Genomic DNA, 25,416 nt, shown 5'->3' on the forward strand with positions numbered 1-25,416 from the left:
ACATGCAGACTGCCTGAGGGCACGACCACAAGACTATATGCGATTGTCTACATCATGATGTCTTTCGTGTGTGATTCTCCGCAAGTTTCACTTGTGTGGTGTGCTTCAAGAGCCACTTCCTGCTAATGTTTCACTGTGCGTGTGTGTGTGCGTGTGTGTGTTTTAACTGCATCATCAAACCTCAGTCAGACCTTGTATAACTGTTCTGTCCTACATCTGCTGGTGCAAATACACTATTTCCATCAGACTACAACACGATCCTTTAGCCTAGTAACCTCATTCCTAGTGCACACACACTCTCTCCACTCTGTAACTCTTTGTATTAAAATCATATGCTGATGAGTTTGCTAACAAATTCCTCATGGGGGTCTTCAAGTACCTATCATGTTTATATGACAGTTCTAGTTGAATGGCTGAATTTTATTACATTTAATTTAACGCTCTTAAATATGATATTTCCTTAATATATCTATATATGTTTGCATAACTGTGTTACAGTGGTATCTTGACTTAAGAGTTTAATTAGTTCTGTGACTGTCAACAGTGAGCATCGGCGTATGTGATGCAAAAATAAATAATCTACAGAGCGATGGCTTGTAATTCTGAAAAGTCCTGAATTGGTGGACTCTAAGTCAAGGTACTAGTGTATTCACGGCAGTGGTGTCCAAAATACGGCCCGGGGGCCATTTGCGGCTCACCATCCATTTTTTCTGTGGCCCGGGATATATAATAAAAATGACATTTGACATATTGACACGGTTCAAAAATAATTTGAAAAAAAAAAAGTAAGCAGGGACTGTGTCGGGGGAAAAAAAATAGGTGCCACAATAAGAAATAAATTGGTTTATATACTGTAGCATTTGTGTAAATATGTAAAAGCACAAATAAATGATTTGTACAATTATTTAGGACTAAACACAATTTCAGATTTTTTGTATGTGGCCCTCAAATGAAGAAGTTTGGACACCCTTGATTTACGGTGTGTAGTGCATATAGTGAAAATGAAATTTAGCCTACTTACAACTATCTTGTAAATCGAATTCCACAATAATGTGTAAGTTAAAAACAAAACATCCTTTATTTTTTTAACCATCACAGTACTTGAGAATTATTTTTAAGTGTTTGAAGCCCTGTAAATAAAATGTTACCCCCTTTCCTTGCCAACAGAAATTCAGATGCAACATAATTTTCATTGCGTAATAATCAATTCTAAGGTTCAATTCATTGATTTTAATGAAAAATTTTACCTCTTAAAATAAATAACTACTGTCCCTAAGACCTGCAGGAGCTGTTGTGTTTCCAGTACATCACACTACACTAGACTACTACTTCTACAAAAATAAAGTGTCATCCGCTTTCACTCTTAAACATTATTTTGAATGCAAATGAGATCCTGTGCAGACTCATGGGCCTCACTGATCATGTGACGTTTAATCTACGCTTTTCGTATTTTGGCAGATGACAGAGTGACGGCGGTGTGTTGAGCAAGCGCACTTCCCTCGGCCATCATGTTTGCCTGCAGCCTGTTCCAGCGAGCGCGTCTCAGTATGGAGAGTGCCTCCCCACAAGTAGGTCACGATCACATAACCACTCACAAGTTGAACGTTGCTGCCTGGCACACTAACCTACATCTGTTTCCTTGCTTGTCCTACAGTGAGGAAACAACTATTGATGAAGCATATTAACACAGAATTCTGCCATTTTCCTGCATCATTTACAACAACAAAAAAATGACTCCAAATTTGGACAAGGTGTGAATAATTGTGGAGCTAACTGCATAGATAAACACAAACAACGGCCATGGACTACGTACAGTCGAACCTTTAAAGTCTAGTACAATCCGTTTGGTGACTACGGTTGACTACCATCCATCCATCAATTTTACAAACAAGTTTTATTTTGAAAAACAATCCCCCCAAAAAGCGATCAGGAACAGGAAGATTTATGCAAAATGATGTATGGAATGTTGTTAATTGCATGTCATAGTGAAGGTGAGCGGGATCCCGAGAACAACTTGAATCTTTCCACTTAAGTGCAGTTTTTATGATGCGTTTTGTTTTTTTCTGTGACCCACAAGTGCATTACGCCATCCACAACATTCATGTGCACCGTCATGTGCATTTCCTGCTTGGAGGTCAATTTCTTCCTTGTACATTCACTTACATGGTACAATCAGTGCAACATCACGGGGTCACCGACTCAAAATGTGTGCTAGTCGGAGTAACAACATATATCTAGGGTCAAAGATGGCACTTTCATCATGCTTACATCACGGGCCGACGTTAGGGGCATGGATGGGCATTGAGTTTTCAAACACAATTCTCAGCATCTTGTGGTCGTTAATAATGTTGCACCAAGTACCCATACCAATATCAAACCGTGATGTGATTTTTAGCAAGCAAAATGGATTCTGTACGGTCATTTTTAAGTGCGGTTATTTGGAGAGAAAAAAAAAGTGCAGCGAGAGCCGAGAGCACACCAACTCTGTGTCAAAGTGTGGGGGGGGCTGGCATCCAGCATGCCGGTGTCCAAGCACAAATACAGACAAGTGACTGCAAACTCTCACACTCTTGCAGACATTAAACAACCCGCAGGAAAAAATATACTTACAGTGTTTCTGGAATTATGTTTTTTACATGTCTGACAGCCAGTGAACGGCATTGATACTGTTCAAATGGCTACCAAATTAGCTGGCTCCCGATTCGAGTCGTGGCCGTTGGGGCAATGTTTATCCAGTATTCTTGTTCTTCCTGTCTTGTCAATGCTTGACACCGTTACATCAAAATTATTCCGCTGTATAACGTCTTCAATAAACACGTGAAACACAATGGCTTGTTTGCTACTCCCAATTAGATGCAATAAACTGTGAATTTTTATATACGTTATTTATATTTATGTAGCTAATAGCCGTCCTCGTCTGCTGCCACGGTAAAGAAGGTGCTTCGATCATATCTTAAAGGAAAAGTCAACCTTAAACATTTATTGACAATAATATGTTATAGGTGACCTCACTAGTCTAAACATGAATTCTGATGAATATTACATTTGTGGAATATGAGCTATAACTGTGATTGGTTGTTACCTGAGACCTGAGCAACTGTGATGTCATTTTAACTTCACAGCAAGTGGCAAAATGGCCGCCTTCTGTCTCTGATTTTGGATTTTGATGCTTAAATCATATTCCACTAACGCAGTATTAACCAGAATATCGTATTTAGACAAATGGGGCTGCATAGAACATATTATTGTCAAGATTTTTTTTGGGGGGGGGGTGGGGTTTGACTTTTTTAACTTATCTGTCAACTTGAACTGCACAGGCTCGGAACTGGAACAGCACATTTGAGCACATTCTGAGTTTCCAAATGGTCTGAGTGAAGCGGCGCACTCGCAACGTATTTTCTAACACACCCACGGGGATTTTGGGGGGCAACGAGCTCTTTTGTTCATGGTCTTGGTTTTTGCAAAACAATCATAATTCTCACAATTGCACATTCTGCATAAGTAAGAAGCTCATAGCTTGAAGTTTATAGAATGGCCTTAGTCATCCCTGAAGTCTAGTTAAAGTTACCATTAGCCTAGGCTGCCAGGGGATATCCCATGATGCACCTGTTTACATATTGTAATTGCCCAAACAAGAGCATGTACTGTAGTTCCAAATGTTGTCAGTTATAGTTTTTCAAAAGTACAGAATGACAAAGTAACTTTTTGTTTACGTTTAGAATGATTTGTATTGGACAGTGATGATGATATGATGACAAAAAGTGGGAGTATGAGTCGTAGTCTAAATAAAAGCCAATCCATTCCACTGCGCTAAAACAATCATATAATCACGTTATTTGATGCCAATCGAAATTGTGCTGTTGTTTTATATGAAATATCCCCCACCCACCCGCCCAAAAATCCATACTTTAAGGTAGTCTGGATGATGTGTAAGGATACATAATCGCCACAGGGGGGGGGGGGGGGGGGGGCTTACCTCCACCTGTTGACACCGACATTGGAGGAGCCTGCAAACCAAGGGTCCAAGAAGTAAACACAGCGCACCGTGCCCGCCCCGTGAACTGCCTCTCTGAGTGCTGGGTTGTCATGAAGACGAAGGCCCTTCCGGAACCAGTGGATGGAATTGGGGGCCATTTTTGTCTGAGGAAGGGATGAGAAAATGATGAGTGAATTGTGCTATGACCTATTTAATACCATAAATACCATTTAAAAAAATAATACATTTTCACAGCCTTGTTGGCAAAGAAAAACTATGCATACACACATGATGTACCTAGCGGTTTCTTTCTCCTTCTTTTTTTAGATCACGATCGGTTTCTCGTCATGCCATGCCCATCTTAATTGTTGACTCCAGTGTTGATGTTTCCCAATGTGGCAACTCTCTCCCCACAAAGCGTAACCATGGTTGCCACGTCAATTTCATTTGCGCCGCTAGCCAAGTTAGCTAAGCTAAAAAGTATTTTTTTCTTGTATAACCTGAAGTCCCTGTCGCCTCTCACCTGCCAATCTACTGCATTGTGTTTGGAAGACCTGTTACGGAAATTCGTATAACAAGTACCGCAAAATAAAAGTCCCTAAATAGAGTACCTGTCAGAGAGCTTTATGGTGATGACTGTGGGCATATGACATTTTTGATAAAAATGAATGGAACAACTTCACTGTCACAGTACGCAAGCCTGTTTTTTTCTACTTGTTTTTTTTCTTCAAATAACGGAATTCTGTCGTGGCAACAGAGGTCTTTCAGCCCTGCATTAAATGCATGTCCTTATAATTTAGCAACAATAACAAAGAATCATCTATCAGAAATACAAAACTATACAGTAGATAGATTGGTGTATGCTTAGATGGGTAGATGGGTGGATACATAGATTCTTTACTTATTCATGATCTTTTGTTCTTCTCCTGAGGTAAATTAAAAATGAAAACAGGTCAACACTTCCTGTGTGGTGTTGTTGATTTTTACAGCCTGACAACACTCGACAGATTTTTCAGGGGAGTGTTTGTCATGTTGTCACCTATCATGCAATGGCATGAAACCTAAAACAGCAACACGTCTGTTTGGGCGGAAAGAGGCTGCCTTCTGACGCCAATAACATGAGGGATCTGAATATAGTCTGTTTCACGTGTATGCTAACGTACAGCAGTTTGATAAATGAAATATTAGGTTTAACACAATCTCCTACAGGACACTGGTCAACCTCTGAACAGTTCAGATTCATTAACTGTTTCACCATCATAAAACCTTGATTAACGTTTTAAGAAGTTTTAAGTAATAATGCCCTAACAATAATGGCAGAAGTTATAAAGACAATTTGGAAAATATTATGATTAAAACAATGACCTAATTCTCGTATTATTTTTATTGAATGTACACTTCCAGTTTGTCCATCCAGTGGAACATACACTTTCCGACCACGATTATGTACTGTGCATATTGTAGATGGAAATGCAGTGAACGTCCCGAAGATGGAAACTAGGTCATGCGTCTGTTGTACATTGGAACCGTGCGCAAACTTCATTCACAATTTAAATCTTCAACTACAGCCAACGCGAGCGTCAGTGTGTCCGATCGTCAAATTATAAAAATAATAATAATAACACATCTACATAAAAAGGAGAATTTCACACTGAAGTTGACGTGCCCGGCTGGACACCAACACAAGAAACCGGGTCAGGGGAGCACGCTTTACACAACCAGTGGCGCTGTTTATAAAAGTAGAAGGTTTGAAACTAAACTACTTTCGCTCCCAAAACGCATATCTTACCTCGCCGTAGCGCCCCGGAGATTATATGTAAGTCAAGCCCAACAAAAGGAGCATTCTTCCCTCCTGTGTGTGAAAGTACCGTCCGCCGCTAAGGTGCGTGAAGGCATACGGCAGAATCGCTGGCCTCTTTCTGGAGTGTCCAAAACTACTTGCGGATTGCTTGGTTTCATAACAGTTTGCCTCAATACGCATGCGCCGAATCCATACAGCCTCCTTTCGTGCGACGTTCAATGTTCTCGTGACCTCTCTGACGCGCTGACAGATCATGCTCGGTAGGCAAATGTACGACAAGATAACAACAGCCAAATTGGCAAACTCTTTTTAAACAATGACCATGGACCGTACCGAAAACGTTATATCCCTTAAAAGTTCAGGATTAAAATCTGGAATGTGTCCATATAATTAAAATGCGGAGTACTTATGTATTTAAACACAATATGCACTCTATAAACGTGTTATATTGTAATTAAAATTTCTCAATTTATTGTTGTTAATAGCTTTCAAACAGATTTTTTAATTTTCGACAGCAATTGAACGCATGTCCAACGTGACCGCAGTGACGCTTCGAATTCTGCCGTTCTATTGGTCGACATGCCGGAACTCGTCACCTACAGGGTCACGTTTGTGCGGCATGGCAATCCGGAAGTCAACATGATTATTATGGGCCTGCTAAGCGGAGCAAGCAGCAGCAAGCAGGCACATATTACTATCCTAGAAAAAGTGGTTTATTTTTTTTATTTTTTATTATTCCACAGATTTTTCACCAAAAATGCAGCCCGTGCCGTAGATCGCACCGGGACAAATGAGGTATCAAACGATGCGGCTCGATCTGACTCGGTGCGGCATTATTTTTCTAAGAATTCCCAGTTACCATGGCGACGCTATTCCCAAAAAACTCCCAAATAAAGTCCCATAGGAATGAATGGGAATCCGAAAGAGATCAACTCCAATCAAGCACCTTTTTCAAAGACACGCTGCGCGCGCATACGTTGACCGACCGATATGAAAATTAGCTCATTTTGTTGGAATTTTTGTCATCTTTAGCTCAGTGTCAAAAAAAAAATTAAGGAATGAAAGCTCTCCCCCCTGTGCGGGTTCAAAGACAGTGAGCAAAGGGGTGAAAGTCGCCTTTCTTGCATCAGTTAGAGCGTGACTAATTAAGGTCTGAGTGCTGGGAACCAAAAAATATATTTCCAAAAGTTTCACTTCAACTCGTCACCATGGCCACAATCTTTGCTCACTAGACATCAAATTCGCACATTTTGTAGCCACAAGCCTCTGCTTTCTGACAAACTAAGTTTTATTTGGCTAAGGTGTCATTTAGTACCTTTATTTTCACTTTAAGCGAGGAGAAGTCGCACTATTTTGATCTCTTTTCAATGTAATTTTCGCCGTTTTTCCCTCTTCATTTTCGATCAATCATAAGTTTTCAACCTGCTCTCATTTGGTCATTTTTCATCCGATTAAAAAACTGAGAACATGCTCGCGTTCCCCAAACCCTTGCCGTTCTAACGAGCCATTTCTGGAATCTGCATCTTCAACCGTTAAGTCGCGAGAGGCTTTTGTTTGAGGTGAGCGTAATCCTATACAAATCAATGGAGTGTTGGTGCGTGACGTCTCCTCACAACTTAAAATCAAATGTGTGTGCGTGAATGTGCATGTTTTGTAAAGGGGCAGGAAGATACTGTTGATTATGGTAGATTCCACATTTCTTGACCGATTTCAATGGTTTAAATTTTAAACTGTTCAGCTCATTGAAATGTTACTTAAAATCAAATGTGTGTGCGTGAATGTGCATGTTTCTTAAACATACTGTTGATTATGGTTAACTTTTACATTTCTTGAGCGATTTCAATGGTTTAAATTTTAAACTGTTCAGCTCATTGAAATGTTGGTTAAAATCAAATGTGTGTGCGTGAATGTGCATATTTCTTAAAGGGACAGTAAGATACTTTATTTGATCTTGATTATGGTTAACTTGCACATTTCTTGACCGATTTCAATGGTTGAAAGTTTAAACTGTTCAGCTCATTGAAATGTTAGTTAAAATCAAATGTATGTGCGTGAATGTGCATGTTTCTTAAAGGGGCAGTAATACTTTTAGTTGATTATAACTTCCACATTTCTTGAGCGATTTCAACGGTTGAAATTTTAAACTGCTCATTGAAAAGAGTTGCAAGAGTTAGCAGGCCCATTCAAAATTTCCGCGGGAATTTTTCTAGTTATTATTTACTGTTTAATTAGTTTAACATTACGTTCAATATGGCAAATGCTGAGTAAAAATATTTTGTGGATGTACTTGTTTTAATTAATTTTAATGAGCAATTATTGTATTTCTCTATCCATTCATCCATCCATCATTCCATCTTCTGCCGCTTATCCGAGGTCGGGTCGCTGGGTCAGCAGCTTTAGAAGGGAGGCAAACTCCGTATGCAGCCACAGGGCCTCCTCGAACTTAGATGACTGTCAACGCTATAAGTACAATAAGGGATTACGATAATTAGGCGAGGTCAATTTGACCATCTTTTTTTTTTTTGCATGCTGCATGTATAACATGGGGTATGAGGATTTATATAAACATCATTTGAAATCAATATAAGGCTTTGTTTACCACTTTGAAAGCACATATTGCATATTGTCTGAATACGCATGGCTTTCTTCCAAGGATTTTGATATTTGGATGTAAATAACACAAGATTTGTGAATTCAATGATTTGCTGTTTGAATATATTCAAAGAAGCCAAACAATACATTCTGCAAATCAAAATCAAATCAAATAAAAAATCACTGTGGAGTACAATGTCTTTCTGGAACATGGTTCCATATTGTTGTACAAACTCATGTGAAAACAAGGAAGCAGAGGCGTGCAGTGACCTTTGGATGGGCAAGTGCTCAAAGATAGAAAAAAAGGGACACATGATAACGTGCATGCACTGCTCACCCACTTCAAACCCATGTCATCACCGAGCCGCCATGTGTGGAGGGGGGTGGGGGGTGCTCAAAGTAGATGAATAGGGTGTGTGTATGTACGTGTATGAAGATATGTGCGTGCATACGTGTGTGAGTGAAAATATCCATTGTAAAATTCTTAATTGAAATAATGGCTAAACAATAAATCACACATAATTAAATTGTTAATTGTCTGCAATGCCAATCACTAAAAACTTGTTTTGACATTTATATTTATTTAAAAAAAAAAAAACAGTGCGTGGCTTTGTTGATTAATCACAAAAAAAAGTATTGCACTAATTTGTTAATGCAGATGAATCACACTATTAATTATGACCGCAGATGATCCTTTAGCTTGACAGCGGAAGGTAGCACAGGTTGTGTTTGAGCAACATAAACAACAGAAACATAACTGCAGTACATGCATTAAAATAAAGCATTTAATAAATGTTTCAGTGTGACATTCAGATCTGTTCATGTCCAAATATTGGGGTCAATTTTTTTTTTTGCATTTTAAATTATGCAAGTAATTAACTGATTAGAAAAAGAGGAGGTTGAGAGCGTGCAGTGGATCAAAACATGTTGTCCTCATAATATTAAATGTAAAAATAATTAACACATAACAGCTGCTCTTCAAATTTGGGTAGGCAAAAAATGTTGATAATAAGCCTTTTTAATTAAGTGAGTAATAATCACGATTAATCAAAATTATAAGATGTGATCAATCTGATTTTTAAAAAATCGTTTGACAGTTCTACTTTAAACATTGTTATGGTGACGTGACTACTAGTCATGCAAATGCACGCCTATTAACATCACTACCACAAAACCCAGATAAATAGATGGACAAACAGACAGACATGAGAAATCTCTTAATTCTTCTAGAGGCATAACAAAAAACGTTGTCTTTGTGTATTTATACCCGTGCCGTGTACATAATAGAGCATGGCTTGGTTCTCGTGTGTTTGTCTGACACCAGCTGGACAGACGAGAAACTGCAAGTCAATAAAATAGCCACTTCAAGATGAAGGTAGATGGAGCGTTAACATAAAACTTAGATGTGAAAATATAATTTAATAAAATAAAATAAAACATTTCCGTGAGCAAGCATAAACAAGATGTCGGATGTTTAAACTATAGACACGCAAATCAGTTGTTACTAAGATATAAGGGGTCCACCGTCCAGATAAGGAATCAATATATCCAAATATCCGCTCAACGTCATTAAAAAACTTCAAAATGAAACTAAAAATGTTTACTAAGCGAAAGTCACTAAACCATAATGTACATTGGCCTAATAACAGAGTTGTGGTAATAGATACATGGTAGTTTATTTTTTATTGGAATTCTTATAAAGTCCTTTTTTTAAATGTTCTTAGTGTATTAAGTGTATTATATATATATACTGTTTTTATATTTGTTTCTGTATTGAATATGTATACTGAATATGAAGATTATGTATGAGGTACGTGAGATCTTTTTATAAACCCGATATTGGTTTCCTGAGCTCTCCTGCACACGTCAATGTTACAACTGTTTTATATTGTCTTTTTGTTTATGTGTGAATAAACGAAAACGAACTATATTTGTGTGTAAAAGGAAGTTTAGGAACACTTTTGTTCGGGAAATGGATGGATGGATAATTACGGTAATTACGACAGTTACCGATTGTCGCAGCAGAGCCAGTGACGTAATTATTTTCAAGCAACCGCAAAGGTGAGCGTCACGTTTATAAGAACGCAGTTGATGTCGTGAACACCTTTGTGCGTCACAGTCCTCTACCTCCGTGCATGCACCATTGTCAGGAGTGACGGGCAACGTCACGACGTCATGACGACGAAAATAGAGAGGTAAGCAAAGTCTTATATCTGTTGATTGATCTCATTTGTTGTTATATTCACAAATGAGAGAGAGAGAGAGAGACAGAGACAGAGACAGAGAGAGAGAGAGAGAGACAGACAGACAGACAGACAGACAGACAGACTTGTAAGGTGTACGTTTTCATTTGTCCTGTGCTAATTTGTCCTGTTTTGATTTGCTCATTATCACACTAATTCACAGGTGTCAGAGTCCGGTCCTCGAGGGCCTGACTCCTGCATGTTTTCGAGGTTACCCCACTCTAAGTCTCCAACACACCTGATTTATCAGGATCAGGATCATTATCAGGCTCCTGCAGAGCTTGCTGATGAGCTTAAATATGAACCAGCTGTGTGTGACACCACAACTTCTGTTTTACTAGAACAGGGGTGCTCAAGTTCGGTCCTCGAGAGCCCCTATCCAGCCTGTTTTCCATGTTTCTCTCCACTAACACACCTGGATCGTTATCAGGCTCCAGCCAAGCTTGCTGATTAGCTGATCATTAGATTCAGCTATTGTGCAGGAGGGAAACATGGGAAACAGGCTGGGTAGGGGCTCTCGAGGACCAAACTTGAGCACCCCTGTACTAGAAGCACAGTGGTACCCAACATGATTTTTTTGTGGCACAAGTAAAAAAGAAAAAAAAGGAGCCACTTGCAATATTCACTCGCTCATTTATCACTATATTACTGATAAAATAAAGGTTTTCTCAAACTAAAAAAAAAAAAATCCAACTGAAACGTGTATTTTCATTCACTTCCAGGAGACACCTCAACACAATGAATCGAATGCTGGCTCTCCTCTTTCTCATGCTCCATCTCCAGCTTAGCTCTGCTGACGACATTGGAAATAAGTTGGAGTTGCTTGTGGCCGTCAACAGCACGCCGTGCAGTGTCACGTGCGGCATGGGCTTCAAAGTGCAAACGGTGTGTGCGTTTAAAGATGGCGAGAAGGCCATTACGAATACCACACAAGCCAAGAGTGAGGTACTGTCCTCCACTGAGGCGCTGGTGAACAAGGATTTGGAAAAGTGTCACGATGAGAAAGTCAAGTGTCGGGAGTTGTGGAATTGTGGAATCAAGACCGTAACCAAGACAACAGGAGAGAGGCTGCAGCTGGACTGTCTGGTGGAGATGACGAAACAGGTGGAGAGGCTCTCATGGAGGTGAGCAGTGGTTCCCAACCACGTACAGTAAGTTTGTCGTGAGAGCTCAGCAGATGTGCCAGGGATCTAGGATCTAGTTTCACTTCATTGTTTCAAACTGTATCTCCTGCAAACTATCTTAAATGGATACCCGACTAATGGAGCCATTTTCAACAATAGGATAATATTGTGTCTATAATGAATGTGATAACTTCATTATTTTTCATCAACAATGAATACCTTTTTAAAACGACTGAAGATGACATCACCTGTGGTGAGAAAATGGGTAACGACCAATCATGGCTCAGTTTGCTAACCAAACCCAGAAATAGGTGAGCCATGATTGGTCGTTAGTTATTTCCTCAGCACAGGTGATGTCATCTTCAGTCGACAGCAAATGGAAAATTTTGTTTTTAAAGGTATTATTTGTTGTTGAAAAATGATGAAGTTATCAAATTGGGGGGGAGCTGTTGGAATTAAGGCGGTGTTGGGTTAGCATCACTTCTGAATCAATAACATATTACTTTTTTTTAATTCAAATTATTCGTATGGAAGAATTCGTTTTGACAAGAGCTTGTTTTTATTTCAACAAACTATCTCCATGTGCTTGATGGGCCGCACCAAGTCTAATTGCACACTTATTTGCATTTAAGCTTGTACAGGATTGCTGAAGCGCTCGGTGCACATTTCTTATGCGTTAATATTTTTAACTCATTCGCTCCCAAAAAAACGTATAAATATGTTCTATATTTAAATATTTGAAGTGTCCCAAAAATATTTTTTTCATGCTAGAGCATACAGAAGGCTTTGATGCACCCTCTTAACTGCAAATAACGGTTGAAGATATTGTAGTTATTACACAAACGGCCTACAGGTGGCAGCAGAGCAAAAGAGATCAACCAGGGCCATGTTGGAACAAAGCTCATTTACTCACAATTCTAAATAGATTTGTGAATAATGATGAAACTTAGCTATATTCTAATGCTAATTGCAGCCTAACAGAAACAGATAGACATATACTTTTTTTTACTGTAATCTTTCTTTTGGTAGGTTCCATGTTTTTATAGCAATAGAACACAATATTCTGTGGGCCTTGCAAAATCTGTTAAAATCCAGTAAAACAGCCGGGAGTGAAGGGAATTGCTTCAGTGAAAATGGCTTGGAGTGAATGAGTTAAAGGTGCTATAGTGTTGAGGGTGTTCGAAATCCATGTTATAAAATCATTTGTGAGATGATGTGTGCCACATCACTTGTTGTATTCTTCTCATTTGAGGGTGCAATGGCACCGTGCCCCAGGGGTGATCATCTCCGATGATACGTTTTTCGCCCGCTACGAGAGTCCACAGCTGGTCCAGCTCATTCTGGACCCGATCAAAGAGGAGCATGCAGGTGAACGCGGTGTCAATACCCTCAAAGCTGTTGTGATTACATCAGAATATATGCCTACAAGTTGCTTTTGTATCCACCAGGAACGTACCGCTGTGATGTGCTTGATGGCAGCTACAGAAGGTTAAAAAGGGCTTACTGGGGGGTCCGAGTGCTGCCACGAGGGGTCCTGAATTTGGACTACGACCACGCTCAGAGTGTGTGGGAGTCACCTTGGGACTGGAATAAGAACATAGAGTCAAGCGTTGAGTCCTTTACCATCTGGATTTACACAGTAAGGTCCAATTCAGCAACTATGGTTTACACAGCCTTATGGCCCCCTCAAGGTGCAATGAGCGTCTCAGTGAAGCTTTGGTCATTTCACACCATGTTGGCCAGTAGGAGCTGACTGAACATAGTAACATTCTCAACTGTCAAGGAAGTGTGCAGAGTCGTAGATCGTTACAGGGTGTTCTCTGTTTATGAAGGAGTTCCATTCCAGTGAGATCGAACATTAGGGGTGTGCCAAAAAATGGATTCTCATTTAGTACGATTCAGAATAGATTTTTAAATGTCCCAAAATCGATTTTATTTAAATTATTTTATACTGTCTTCCCTTTGTTTGTGTGTGCCTTTATTGGGAGCGCTGTTCATGTTGTACCCGGTTTGGCCACTGAGGGGCAGTGTGGTTCCATGCGGTGTAATACACTGTTAAGTTGTAGCCACTTTAGAGAGTAGAAGGAAAAAAGTCACGATCAAGTTATTCCAATCAAAGTCGTTTTTTTGCAGCGTGGAGCCGTTCTTTTGAGCGATAAAAGTGCCGCGAGTAGAGCACTAATTAGCATTAGCGAGTCAGACTGGAGTAGATCATTACGATTTCTTGAACACCTATAAATTGGAGCAAAAATCATTGTCAATCAAATCATTTTGAATCAAAAATCGTTCTTAATCGAAAATCGTTTCTGAATTGAATCGCACACCCAAAAATCTGAATCAAATCGTGAGACATTCAAAGATTCCCACCCCTATGGAACATGTACCTTTTATCACTGACTAACGCAGCAGTAAAATCTGAATTACAGAAAATATTTGGGTGAAAACACTTCAAGATGTAGATTAAAACAATCAAATGAAAAACAGTATAAAACAAAACAGTTCTACTTCTACCTGTGAGGGTTTACTCCGGGTACTCTTGTTTTCTCCTACATTCCAAAAACATGCTTAGTAGGTTAGCTGAAGACTCTTGTCCGAAGTCAGCTGGGATAGTGTCCAGCACCCTGGTGACCATAGTGAGGATAAGTGTTTCAGAGAATGGATGGCAGGAATTGCCATATAAGGAAGTTAACTACTGTACTTATATTAAAATATAAAACCAAAACAGCCCTACTTGACTTGGATCACAGTTGTCTGGTATGGTCATACTTACATACATGCTTTGATTTGGAGTCTGCTCACTTCAGTTGTTCCTTTAAAAATCATTGTGGAAAACCCCAAAGTTTAATCAAAATTTCCAAATGTAGATGTTGAGTACAGTAGTCCCCACTCCATTGAGGTTACATTCCAGACTCCACCACAATAAGTGCATTCTGTGATATAGGACACCTTACTAAGCATGTTTATTTTATTTTTTTAATATATTTTTTACAGCATTTACATTTTTTTTAAAGGTATTTAAACACACAATACAAATACATTAAACATATTGACAGAATAGTGCATAGCAATTTTTTTTTGTAAAAACAATATAGAAACTAGGGGTGTTGAAATTAATGTTAATTTTGGGTTAATTTAAAGTTCCTTTAATGCCACAGAATGTTTTTTTTTAATTATTATTTTTGCACTTCACTAACTTTGTTTGTATATAATTTCCAGCAACACCCAATTCAATTTTCACTATGCCGTATGTACAAATAATTTGTCTTTGGTCCTAAAAACATTTATAGAAATGAAACCGTGGAGATTTCTGCTCCAGAAAATATATTTTACATTTTGTGTGTATTTTATAACAAATAAGTAAAAGTGTAAAAAATCCGAACAGCAAGTGTCAGCTGGTCCATCATTATTATAGAGCACAAAAGTATTCATGCTCATGTCACCATGGCAACAGCAGTGATGTCATTCTCTCCATACTACATGCCAATATGCCATCAAAAATGATGATGAAATTGTTAGTTTAAAGTTAAATGTTACATATTGCTTTGGCCATCTTTTTCTTTTTTTCTTCTTCTTTTTTTTTAACAAACATTACATACAGGCTGAATGAGGTGGCATTTTAGTAAAAGGCAATGGAACCTGGATCCCACTAGGCCTTTGTCCAAAATTAGATACAGATTTGGCTCACAGGCAACCATTTATCAACTCACAAATGAAGTCAGAACTGTGACACTCCCATTGTCAGCTACACGTTTCATTTACATGGACCTACGTGAGTCATATTAAAGCCACGTATGGCATAACACACTCGTGTAGTCAAAGCAATTGCTTGCAAGGCTGTGTGCCATAACAATCACACGTTTGTGTCGTTAATAATTGCTTGCAAATATATGTGTGCATAGCAATCAAATGCTCGTGTAATTAAATCAATTCCACCCAAAGCTGTGTTCCACAACAGTCACATGCTCTTATAGTCAAAACAATCACACACCTGTGTAATCAAAACAGTGACCAAGGTGTGTGTTAATAACAATCACACAATCTTGTAGTCAAAACAGTCTCTCACAAAGTCATATGTGCATAACAATCACACACACTTGCATAGTCAAAGTTATCTATGTCAAAACTAAAAGTGCCATAACAATCATACTCTTGTTTTTGTAACCTTCCTCAAGGTTGGAATATCATCAATATCAAAGGGAAAAGCATTGCGATTAATAGAATGATAAATGAAGGGCATCTAAAGAATAGTAAATAATCTAATACTCTATCGTGAGTAAACAATAAGTTGTTTTCTCCTTTCATGGCTTCTTGCTGCAGCCTCCTCTCACAACGAAAGCTTGGCACTTCCCGGTTGGTCATCTTATGGCCTTATGGAGTCTACCATCTGTTAGTTACTAAATGCTATAAATTCTCCTGTGCTGTCCATTTCTCAGAGACAGCAATAATGTACCTGGGTCAATTTGACCCGAGGTCTGTCTAGTTATCCAAAAGTGTCCGAAACCCAGGAGCAGCCCCACAAAAAACATTGTCTATATATGATTAATTCAATTTCCAAGCATGTTGAGTCTACTTATTACGCCAGGCAGAAGAGGTTTCATACTACAATTTTTTTTTTATGGGCCAATTTGACCTACAGCATAACAAAAGGATTAAAAGCAATAATCGACTTGCCTGTTGACAGCTGGGATATGGGCAGCGCTCACAACACTGAACCTAACCTTGTCTCATTATCAGGTACACACCTTTTGCAATGTCCCTTCTGCTGAGCAGTGGATTGAATCTTATGTTCCATTCCTCTAGGCTGTCCTCAAATCAATAACATGTCCAATTGCTTTAATTGACATTGGATAACATTGGAGAGCTCCGGGTAGTGCTTGCAAAGGTTAGGGTTGCTATTCAAAATGGACACATTTCATGAACACATATTAATAATGGTAATGAAGAGGATTCTCTTTTTCCTCTGCTCTGCGTTTAAGGTAGTCCCGGTTCCCATAAGCAACAAGGATGAATGGGAATCCCACCTGCACAATCTTGTATTTAAATATATATATATTTTTATTAAAAATTGAAAATTTACATTTTTATTTTTTATTTTTTATTTTTTTATTCATCCAATATTTATCCAATAAAAATATATAATTATAATAATTAACACACAATTAATGACCGTCCCTTACTTGGAAAGCCTGTACTGGGGGAATTCCAGTCACAACGCAGCTGACACGTCCACTTCAAAATTTACCAGTAATAAGTTTATTAATAATGTATATATTTGTGGACACTGGGGTAGAGTTGTATTTTACAATTTAAAAAATTTGCAGAATTTCACAAGTTACTTCATGTTAAATAATAGATAGTTCTCACTGTCACAAACATCTTACAAATGCAATTATGCCATCTAGTGGCAGAAAATGACCAAACGCAAATCAATATCACACTTGTTTTTTTACAGTACAATAATTCGTTTTTAATTTTAACTAAATTTTATGAATTATTATGAAATTACTGTATCAATGACTAAAAGATGCAGACATATTTATTATTAGCTTATTTTTTTCCCACTTTTATGCTAACAATAATATGAAAACGATTTTATTGTACATTTTATTGTACATTTTGAACATATTACATTTGCGATTAATCGTGAGTTAACTATTGAAGTCTTGCGATTAATTACGATAAAAAATTAATTGCCTGACACTCCTAATATAATCTAATAATTGCTAAAAAAAATGTGATGGCACTGCAAGAAGACAGAGTTCACAAGGCACATGTAGAAAAATACGTAACATAAACGCATGTTTACATCCCAGTTCTGAGGTTTTGATTTGAATCTTGATTCCGGCCTTCTGTGTCCATGTTTGCTTGTTAAACCTTTCTCTGGATACTCTGGCTTCTTTCCACATTCCAGAAATATGCATATTAGGTTAAATGAAGACAAAATTGTCAATAGGCGTGAATATGAGTGTGTGATTGGCTGTTTATCTTTACGTGCCCTTGACTAACTGGCGACCAATTCAGGTTGTTCCCCGCTTCTTGCCAAAACCCAGCTAGGATTGGTCCCAGCTACCCTCGTGAAGCTAAGCAATATGGAAAATTAATGTATGAACAAGTTTCTGCTCAACTCAACTCAACTTCATAAAGTACTTAAAAACAGCCATCACTGCATACAAAGTGCTGTACATGGGATACAAATGAGCCATGCAGTGAAGACAGGTAAACAACAAACAAACAAACAAATAATAATAAATAATTATTAACTCATTCACTGCCAGCCATTGACGGCTATAGACATCAAAATTAATTTGAACTATTTCTATTAGTTTAACATTTTTCCCACTTTTGTTAACAAGAGTATGAAAACCTAGATTTTTTTGTATTGTATTAGAACAGATATAAAATGTGTTATTAATGGTGAGTTAACTAGTGAAGTCATGCGATTAATTACGATAAAAAATTGTAATCGCCTGGCGCCCCTAATTTGTAATAATCTTAAAAAAAGATTATTAAAACATTTTTTTACATGTTTTTTTTTGTTTAAAAGTAAAAATAATTAAAATTAGGGGCAATTAAAACTTGTAATCGTAATTAATCGCATGACTTCACTGGTTAACTCACGATTAATAACACATTTTATATCTGTTCTAATACAATACAAAAAAATCTAGGTTTTCATACTCTTGTTAACAAAAGTGGGAAAAATGTTAAACTAATAGAAATAGTTCAAATACATTTTTGACGTCTATAGCCGTCAATGGCTGGCAGTGAATGAGTTAATAATTATTTATTATTATCTGTTTGTTTGTTGTTTACCTGAAATCTGTTCTAAATGTACAAAGAAAATTCTAGGTTTTCATACTATTGTCAACAAAAATGGAAAAAAAATGTTAAACTAATAGAAATAGTTAAAATTATTTAAAAAAAAAAAGTCTATAGCTGTCAATGGGAGTGAATTAGTTAATTCAAAATAAATTAATATAATAGGTAAGTAAATAGAGTGGACAGTTTAACTCATTACATCCACAAAACTTACTTTGTCCTTCTCTCCCAAAAACGTGTTTACACGTTTTTATGTTTTCTTATACAAGAGCATACAGAAGGCTTTGATGTAGTTTCTGACATGATAGGTGACTTAAAGCAATGGTAGTTATTTAAAAAAAAAAAAGGCCGGCAGGTGGCAGCAGTGTATAAGAGATCAGCCAGAGCCATGTTGCAACAAGCTCTTTGTGTCAGTGTTTACACCAGGAATGTGAATATTGACTAAACTTAGCTATATGCTAATGCCAATTGCTGCAAAATGGATAAAAATAGACCTTTTTTTTTCCTGATGGAAGAACAGACACTAATCCTTCTTTTTATAGCAATAGAACACATTAATCTGTGGGCCTTGCAAAATCAGTCAAAATCTAGTAAAACAGCCGGGAGTGAAGATGAAAATGGCTTGGAGTGAATGAGTTAAATAGACTACATATATTTTAGTGAGTTTTTCAGTGCTTTTTTTAGATTCGCTCATGCCACTGGTGTGTGTGTGTGTGGGGTGTGTGTGTGTGTGTGTGTGTGTGTGTGTGTGTGTGTGTGACTACACAGATGCTGATCTTTCTAAGCCTTCTCAACGGGGTGGTGCTCTTCGTGTTGCTGAGGATGTTGAAGAACAGAGGCACATATAAGGTCCCTGAGGATGCAAACAGCCCTGAAACCATGACACAGCTTTGACACCATATGCATTGCATCATCATTAGTACGTCAGGAGGAAAAACATTACTGTACCACTTTCCCAATTTTGAAATGGTACAGGGCAAGTTTGAAGTCAAACAGCCAATATTTATTTGGATGGCAATTTGGTCAGGTCAAAGGTCAAATAAATTCCATTATATTTCATAGCAGTTATCGTTACCAATTATGTCTCCTGTCCTTTTCATGTCTGTTAATAAACATCTGACCGTTGTCTGTTGAAGCCAATAGATGGCAGTGCTCTCACATTAAGTCAGGCTCCTCACACTCACTACTCTAAACTTTTTGGGGTTGGCAGTTATTAATCTTCTCTTTTCTTCGAAGCAAACACAAAAAGTAGAAATGAGTCAAATTTGGTTGCTTTGTGAGTCAAGGGTGGCTTTTGGGGAGCAGTTACTCCTACAGTAGGCCTATATCACACTTCCTAGCGCATATTACAGGCCAGTGGTACCATGGACTGTATATCTGAAAAAAAAATATTCACAAGGATACAAATTACAACCGTATTTCTGCACATGTGATGAATATTAAGGGCCAGATGTAATAGAGCATGCCAAGACTCCAGGTAAACAAGATCAGTGCAATTATTACGACATGTCTCTAATTCACTCATTTCCTGTCGTAACGTGGAACAAGACTGTCAATTCTATTTGTGAGTTTGACAAGAAACAGCCATGTTTACCCTGTCACATGTAATGATGTAATTGTATGGCGGCACACGTGGGATTTCATACAGGCCAGACCCGTGACGTTGTCACCTATGAAAGCAACGGTCATTGATCATCTCAATACAGTGATAGTCTGCCAAAATAAAAGATAAACAGCAAACGTAAGTACGAGCATAGCGGGACCAAATGATAGGGGACAGAATTTTAAAAGGGTGTCGGTCCACATTCATGTTGACAGTACTGACTCTGCGATGGGGCATCACTTAAATGTTTGGGTTGTCACCTTTAGATGCACAAACACAGACAGATCAAAATCAAAATACCTGCATATTTTCTAGTTTTGGCGAGGATATGACATGCCTGTCATATCAGCGTTTTTCTTGGCCCATTGTTAATGAGTTAATCACCAAACGCCAAACGTATATTAAATACAAGACATTTTGAGCCCTCTATTTCATGAATATAATATTCATTCCCCATTGAAAGCATAAATGATCTGACACACGCATTGCACGGATAATCCATTAGAGGACAGTATCACCCGGCTGATGGCTTTTCCAGCGACCTTGCAAAATCGCCCCAATTGAGAAAGGAGAGATACCTAGACTTATTAATAGTGGGAAATGTTCTTTCTGATTTTTGTAAATACTAGTATGTTTGATATATCTATTTATTATTTTGACAGCGATAAAATGTATGAATTTAAAGCACTGTGACCGGATGTATCAAATGTGACACAAATCAAGTCACGAAGTTGATTTTTAGAGAAATATGTTTTTTGTTTGTTCAAAAGCACCAATAAATACTCTTTTTACAAATAATTTTTTTGTTTGTTGTAATGTCACGTGTCAATATGTAATGGCAGACGTACCATATGCAGGTAGTTTAATTCATCTGCTTTACAACAAAACGGCAAAATGTCCACGACAAATGGCAGGACGAAAAAGTCCTCACATCAGTGTGGGTAGCAGCTGCTTCGGTATGGCGCTTCTGGCTCTTGATTCTCTGGTGAGATGACACAAATCACTGGCCAAAGTCCTTCTCTTTGTCTTACCCAAATCAACACTTGAGGCCAGAACCATACTGCATGAGTACAATGGAAGAGCAATCACATCAAGTCGCCGCATCTGTTTCATGCACACACTGTTACTATCCACACAATACCCACAAGACTTCTCCACACAGGTTATTATAGTTAACGAGAATTAACATAATTGAAAATAAAAAATAATAATATATTGAAAACACATTTTTTGCTTATGATTTTATTTTTTAAATAACAACCTACATTTTATGCTTATATGACTAAAACTATAACAGACAAAATGTGTTTATTGTAAATGTCTTTCAGTATTACTTAAAGTAAAGTACCACTGATTGTCACACCCACCTAAATGGGGACGACCGTATAGGAGAAAGATGGTCTACTTTATTATGCAATACTACTTCACAAATATGCCTAAACTAATACACAAATAGTAAATTAAAACAAAGCATTTTTGAAAAAAAAAAACTTTGAAAAAAAACAAACAGTACAATACAGTAGTACAACAATACAGTATAATAATACATCAAACTTATTTAAACAAATGTATTATTCAACTTTAACTTAATGTAATTTTCAGGGTGCAAGGTGACAAAAGGTAAAGTTTTCACAGGGTATGATCATTTTATATAGGCACTGTAAAAACTATAACTTAAAATCCAAAACTGTTTTAACCTTGCCTTACCTTGTTTCACTTTTTATTTTTATTTTAACCGGAATTATCTTGGTCAGAAGGGGCTTCAGGTGGCGGAGTGGTACCGTCACTTGCCTACGATGCAGGTTGGCATGGGTTTGCTTCCCCACCTGGAAGACCATGTTTGTATGTGTGTGTGTATGTGTGAGTGAGTGAGTGCAAAAAAATAAATAAAAGTCTTGGACAGAATGGCTAGCCTAACAAGCCGCACCCACTTTCTTTTCCATAGACAGCGATTCGGCTCCAGGCCGGCCAATCAAATTCATCTATTTGCGTGACGTCGTCGACGTGAGCAACGTCACTCTTCACTCTTCTAGTATTTCCTGCAACAACAAACATAAGTCATTTACTACTGTTTTTCTTCGGCTGGATGTTGGATTTTTACTCCGTCTCCGCAGAAAATAAATCACGAGTCCGCCTTAACTGAGACCGAGACAAGACCAAGTAAAAATGCCTTCAATTCCAAGACGAGACCGAGGCCCTTAAAAAGGAGATTAAAAAGTGGTCTTGAGACCGGTCTCGTGACCAAGACCAAGCTTGAGAACTACAACACTAGCAGACACTGTTCCTCTGTGATCCTGACTACAATCTGGAGCCTAACATCTGAATTAAGTGCTTGATCTTAGCTTGATGAGGATCTTTGCTTGGGATGAGATCCTGCCCCAAGTGGAGGAGTTCAAGTATCTTGGGGTCTTGTTCACGAGTGAGGGTAGGATGGAGCGGGAGATCGACAGGCGGATCGGTGCTGAGTCTGCAGTGATGCTGGAGCTGAGCCGAAAGGCAAAGCTCTCGATTTACCGGTCGACCTCACCTATGGTCACGAGCTGAAAGAACAAGATCACGGATACAAGCGGCCAAAATGTGTTTCCTCCGCAGGGTATCCTTTAGAGATTGGGTGAGAAGCTCGGTCGTTCGGGAGTGACTCCGTGTCGAGCCGCTACTCCTCCGCGTTGAGAGGAACCAGTTGAGGTGGCTCGGGCATCTGCCTCCTGGACGCCTCCCTGGAGAGGTGTTCCGGGCATGTCCCACCGGCAGAAGGCCCCGGGGACGACCCAGGAAACGCTGGAGAGACTGGGCTTCCCTGCTAAAGCTGCTGCCCCCGCGACCCGACCCCGGATAAGCGGTAGATGATGGATGCATGGATCCAACTTGTATTTATGAGTTAAAGCCTTGTGAATATCGTTGGCTCAAAATGAAGCTTGAAATCATATTCCTATTACACTTCATTAATAATTTAACAGATTTGTGTATGTACAGTATGTAGTAGCAATACTGTGTATAAACAGAGTCCCATTACTTTCACACACATAATAAATACTTGTGTAGAGCTTTTCATGACACCCAAAGATGCTCTACAAACTGTTGATTGTGCAGCAATTATGTTAAAAAAATAAAATAAAATAAAAACCACGATAGAAGCCAGAGGACAACATGCTGGTGTTGCACTGTATGCACAAACACACTGCAAGATGAATGACCTTTTCCCGAAAGTGCTGCTCCATAATTGGACACGTTCACAGGGGGGAGTCTGTATACATGCGTGCAAGGGTCCGGCAGTGGTGACAGAACACATTAAATGAGTTATATTTGAAGTGTGACATTTTGGTGTGTCAGTGACAGGTGAGAGTGCATGCATGGCCGGGTACGCGTTGTGTGACGTGAAAGCTACCGACAGGTAACTATTGTTTCACAGCGTGGCCTTCACTGTGATACAACAAGTTTTTTTTTTCTCTTAGGTTTGTTTATCAACATCTTCTTTCTCCACATGCCACACCATGTCTCTGTTCTATTGTGCCACCCTCCTCATCGTTTATTCTTTATTATAGAACACTAGGAATATCTAACTCATTCACTGCCATTGACGGCTATAGACGTCAAAAATTCATTTAAACTATTTCTATTAGTTTAACTCCCCCCCCCCCACTTTTGTTAACAAGAGTATGAAAAATGTGTTGTACATTTAGACCAGATATAAAATTTGCGATGAATCATGAGTTAACTATTGAAGTCATGCGATTAATTAAAAAAAATAAAAAATAATCGCCTGACGCCCTAATTTTAATAATCTTTTCTTTCTTTTTTTAATAAAGATTATTAAAAAAAAGAAAAGATTATTAAAAATTAGGTTTTTGAAAAAAATATTATTTAAAAAAAGAAAAGAAAAGATTATTATAAATTAGGTTGTCAGGCAATTACAATTTTAATTGTAATTAATCACATGACTTCAATAGTTAACTCACGATTAATCACAAATTTTATATCTGTTTTAAATGTACAATAACAATTTTTTTCTAGGTTTTCATACTCTTGTTTAAAGTGGAATTTTTTTTAAACTAACAGAAATAGTTCAAATGAATGTTTGACGTCTAAAGCCGTCAATGGCAGTGAATGAGTTATCTGCAAAATGGCAGCTCCTTAATATACTGTATAATCATTTTCAAAATATATTTTTAAGTTATCTGTTTAAATGTAGCTGACGGTCGGCGGTGAGTCTCCAAATCGGTTCATTTCATATGGCATCTCTCTTTCAACTGAATAGAGAGAGAAAACTAGCATAGCACCCCCCAAGAAGAAAATCATATATTCAAGCAAAATAGGTGCTGTGATGCTACTGACTAAAATGCACAATATTTCTGCCTTGAAATTTCAAATCAAATTTTACAACAGCAATCAATAATGCCCTCTATAACAACAACAAGCTTTTATTTCATCTGCTGGTTCTTCGAGGTCACTTGACCCACTTGGCCTTAATTAAAGCAGATAACAACCAAACATGACTATAAATGATTTGATCTCAGTAAAATTTGAATTACGTACCTCTTTGGCCCCCTTGTAGTGTTTTTTTTTAGCAAAATTGACGATGCAGTTTTTGCGCAATCCTACCGGCAATCTTATTTAGTCGCCAAATAGCATATTGGTTAAAAAACAACAACAACAACCTCACATTCAGCTTTTAGACATCAGGGTGTCCTTTCATCACACTTCTTTTATTAACAGGACAAAATTGTTTCTACCCTGTTTTTTCATCTGTCGTATTTTAATTATGACCTGTGTGTAGGCAAGGGCAAAGAGCCCCTTTGGTATATTAGCATAATTTATTTTAAAAGCCTGTGTCCTTTGTTCTTTTAATCATATCCGGATGAGCGCTTCAGATGCATGTACTTGCCACATGACCAAAATACATTACCATTGTCCATTGCTCCAATTTGGGCCACATCACGTACACAGCCATCAAAGAGTGTTGAGATCCAAGCTAGGTCAAACGTTTTCATACTTTTTTTTTTAAAGAACTTTATCAAATATGCAGAAAGATAAATAAAAAAACACACACACATTTGAAAACCCAAGTTCATTTTCACTGACCACACCCTGGCTTTCTAGTCCTGTTCAAACAAGAAACCACTTGAATTGTCTGGGGGGGATGAAATTGAACAAAAGATCTAGTAAAGCTGCAACAAAATATCACGATCCAACAAATTTCAACAGATGACAAGTAAAGTAATTGACATCTATCTGTTGAGAAAGGAATAGAACACCATTCC

At 38.0% G+C, this 25,416-nt stretch overlaps 2 protein-coding genes across 2 annotated transcripts in view; one reads left to right on the plus strand and one right to left on the minus strand.

Annotated features, from left to right (window-relative positions):
* LOC147178952 (cryptochrome-1-like) overlaps nucleotides 1-5,941 on the minus strand; it is a 29,183-nt gene extending 23,242 nt beyond the window's left edge. Inside the window, exons 1-2 of the mRNA XM_086067797.1 lie at nucleotides 5,766-5,941; nucleotides 3,977-4,140 (exon numbers count right to left, since the gene is read on the minus strand). Coding sequence (XP_085923923.1) covers nucleotides 3,977-4,134 — 158 coding nt within the window. The 5' untranslated portion in view covers nucleotides 4,135-4,140; nucleotides 5,766-5,941. The remainder of the gene's footprint in view (nucleotides 1-3,976; nucleotides 4,141-5,765) is intronic.
* Nucleotides 5,942-6,025: 84 nt separating this feature from the next.
* Nucleotides 6,026-19,695, plus strand: tmem81 (transmembrane protein 81). Its single transcript, XM_086067800.1, has 6 exons — nucleotides 6,026-6,047; nucleotides 10,489-10,564; nucleotides 11,335-11,736; nucleotides 12,989-13,104; nucleotides 13,185-13,375; nucleotides 19,324-19,695. Exons 2-6 carry the CDS (start codon nucleotides 10,545-10,547, stop codon nucleotides 19,447-19,449), a joined length of 855 nt encoding a protein of 284 aa, XP_085923926.1. The 5' UTR covers nucleotides 6,026-6,047; nucleotides 10,489-10,544; the 3' UTR covers nucleotides 19,450-19,695.
* The last annotated feature ends 5,721 nt before the right edge of the window (nucleotides 19,696-25,416 follow it).

This window comes from Leptonotus elevatus, chromosome 2, assembly GCF_054856555.1.
Source record: "Leptonotus elevatus isolate MCC_2025b chromosome 2, RoL_Lele_1.0, whole genome shotgun sequence".
NCBI classification, from domain to species: Eukaryota; Metazoa; Chordata; class Actinopteri; order Syngnathiformes; family Syngnathidae; genus Leptonotus; species Leptonotus elevatus.

What these genes read in the sequence shown, in the direction of transcription:
- tmem81 (XM_086067800.1), top strand. Translation starts at nt 10,545, where the DNA reads ATGACGACGAAAATAGAGAG. An exon ending in GATCAAAGAGGAGCATGCAG is followed by an intron (nt 13,105 to 13,184) that starts GTGAACGCGGTG and finishes TGTATCCACCAG; the next exon opens with GAACGTACCGCTGTGATGTG. An exon ending in TTACCATCTGGATTTACACA is followed by an intron (nt 13,376 to 19,323) that starts GTAAGGTCCAAT and finishes GTGACTACACAG; the next exon opens with ATGCTGATCTTTCTAAGCCT.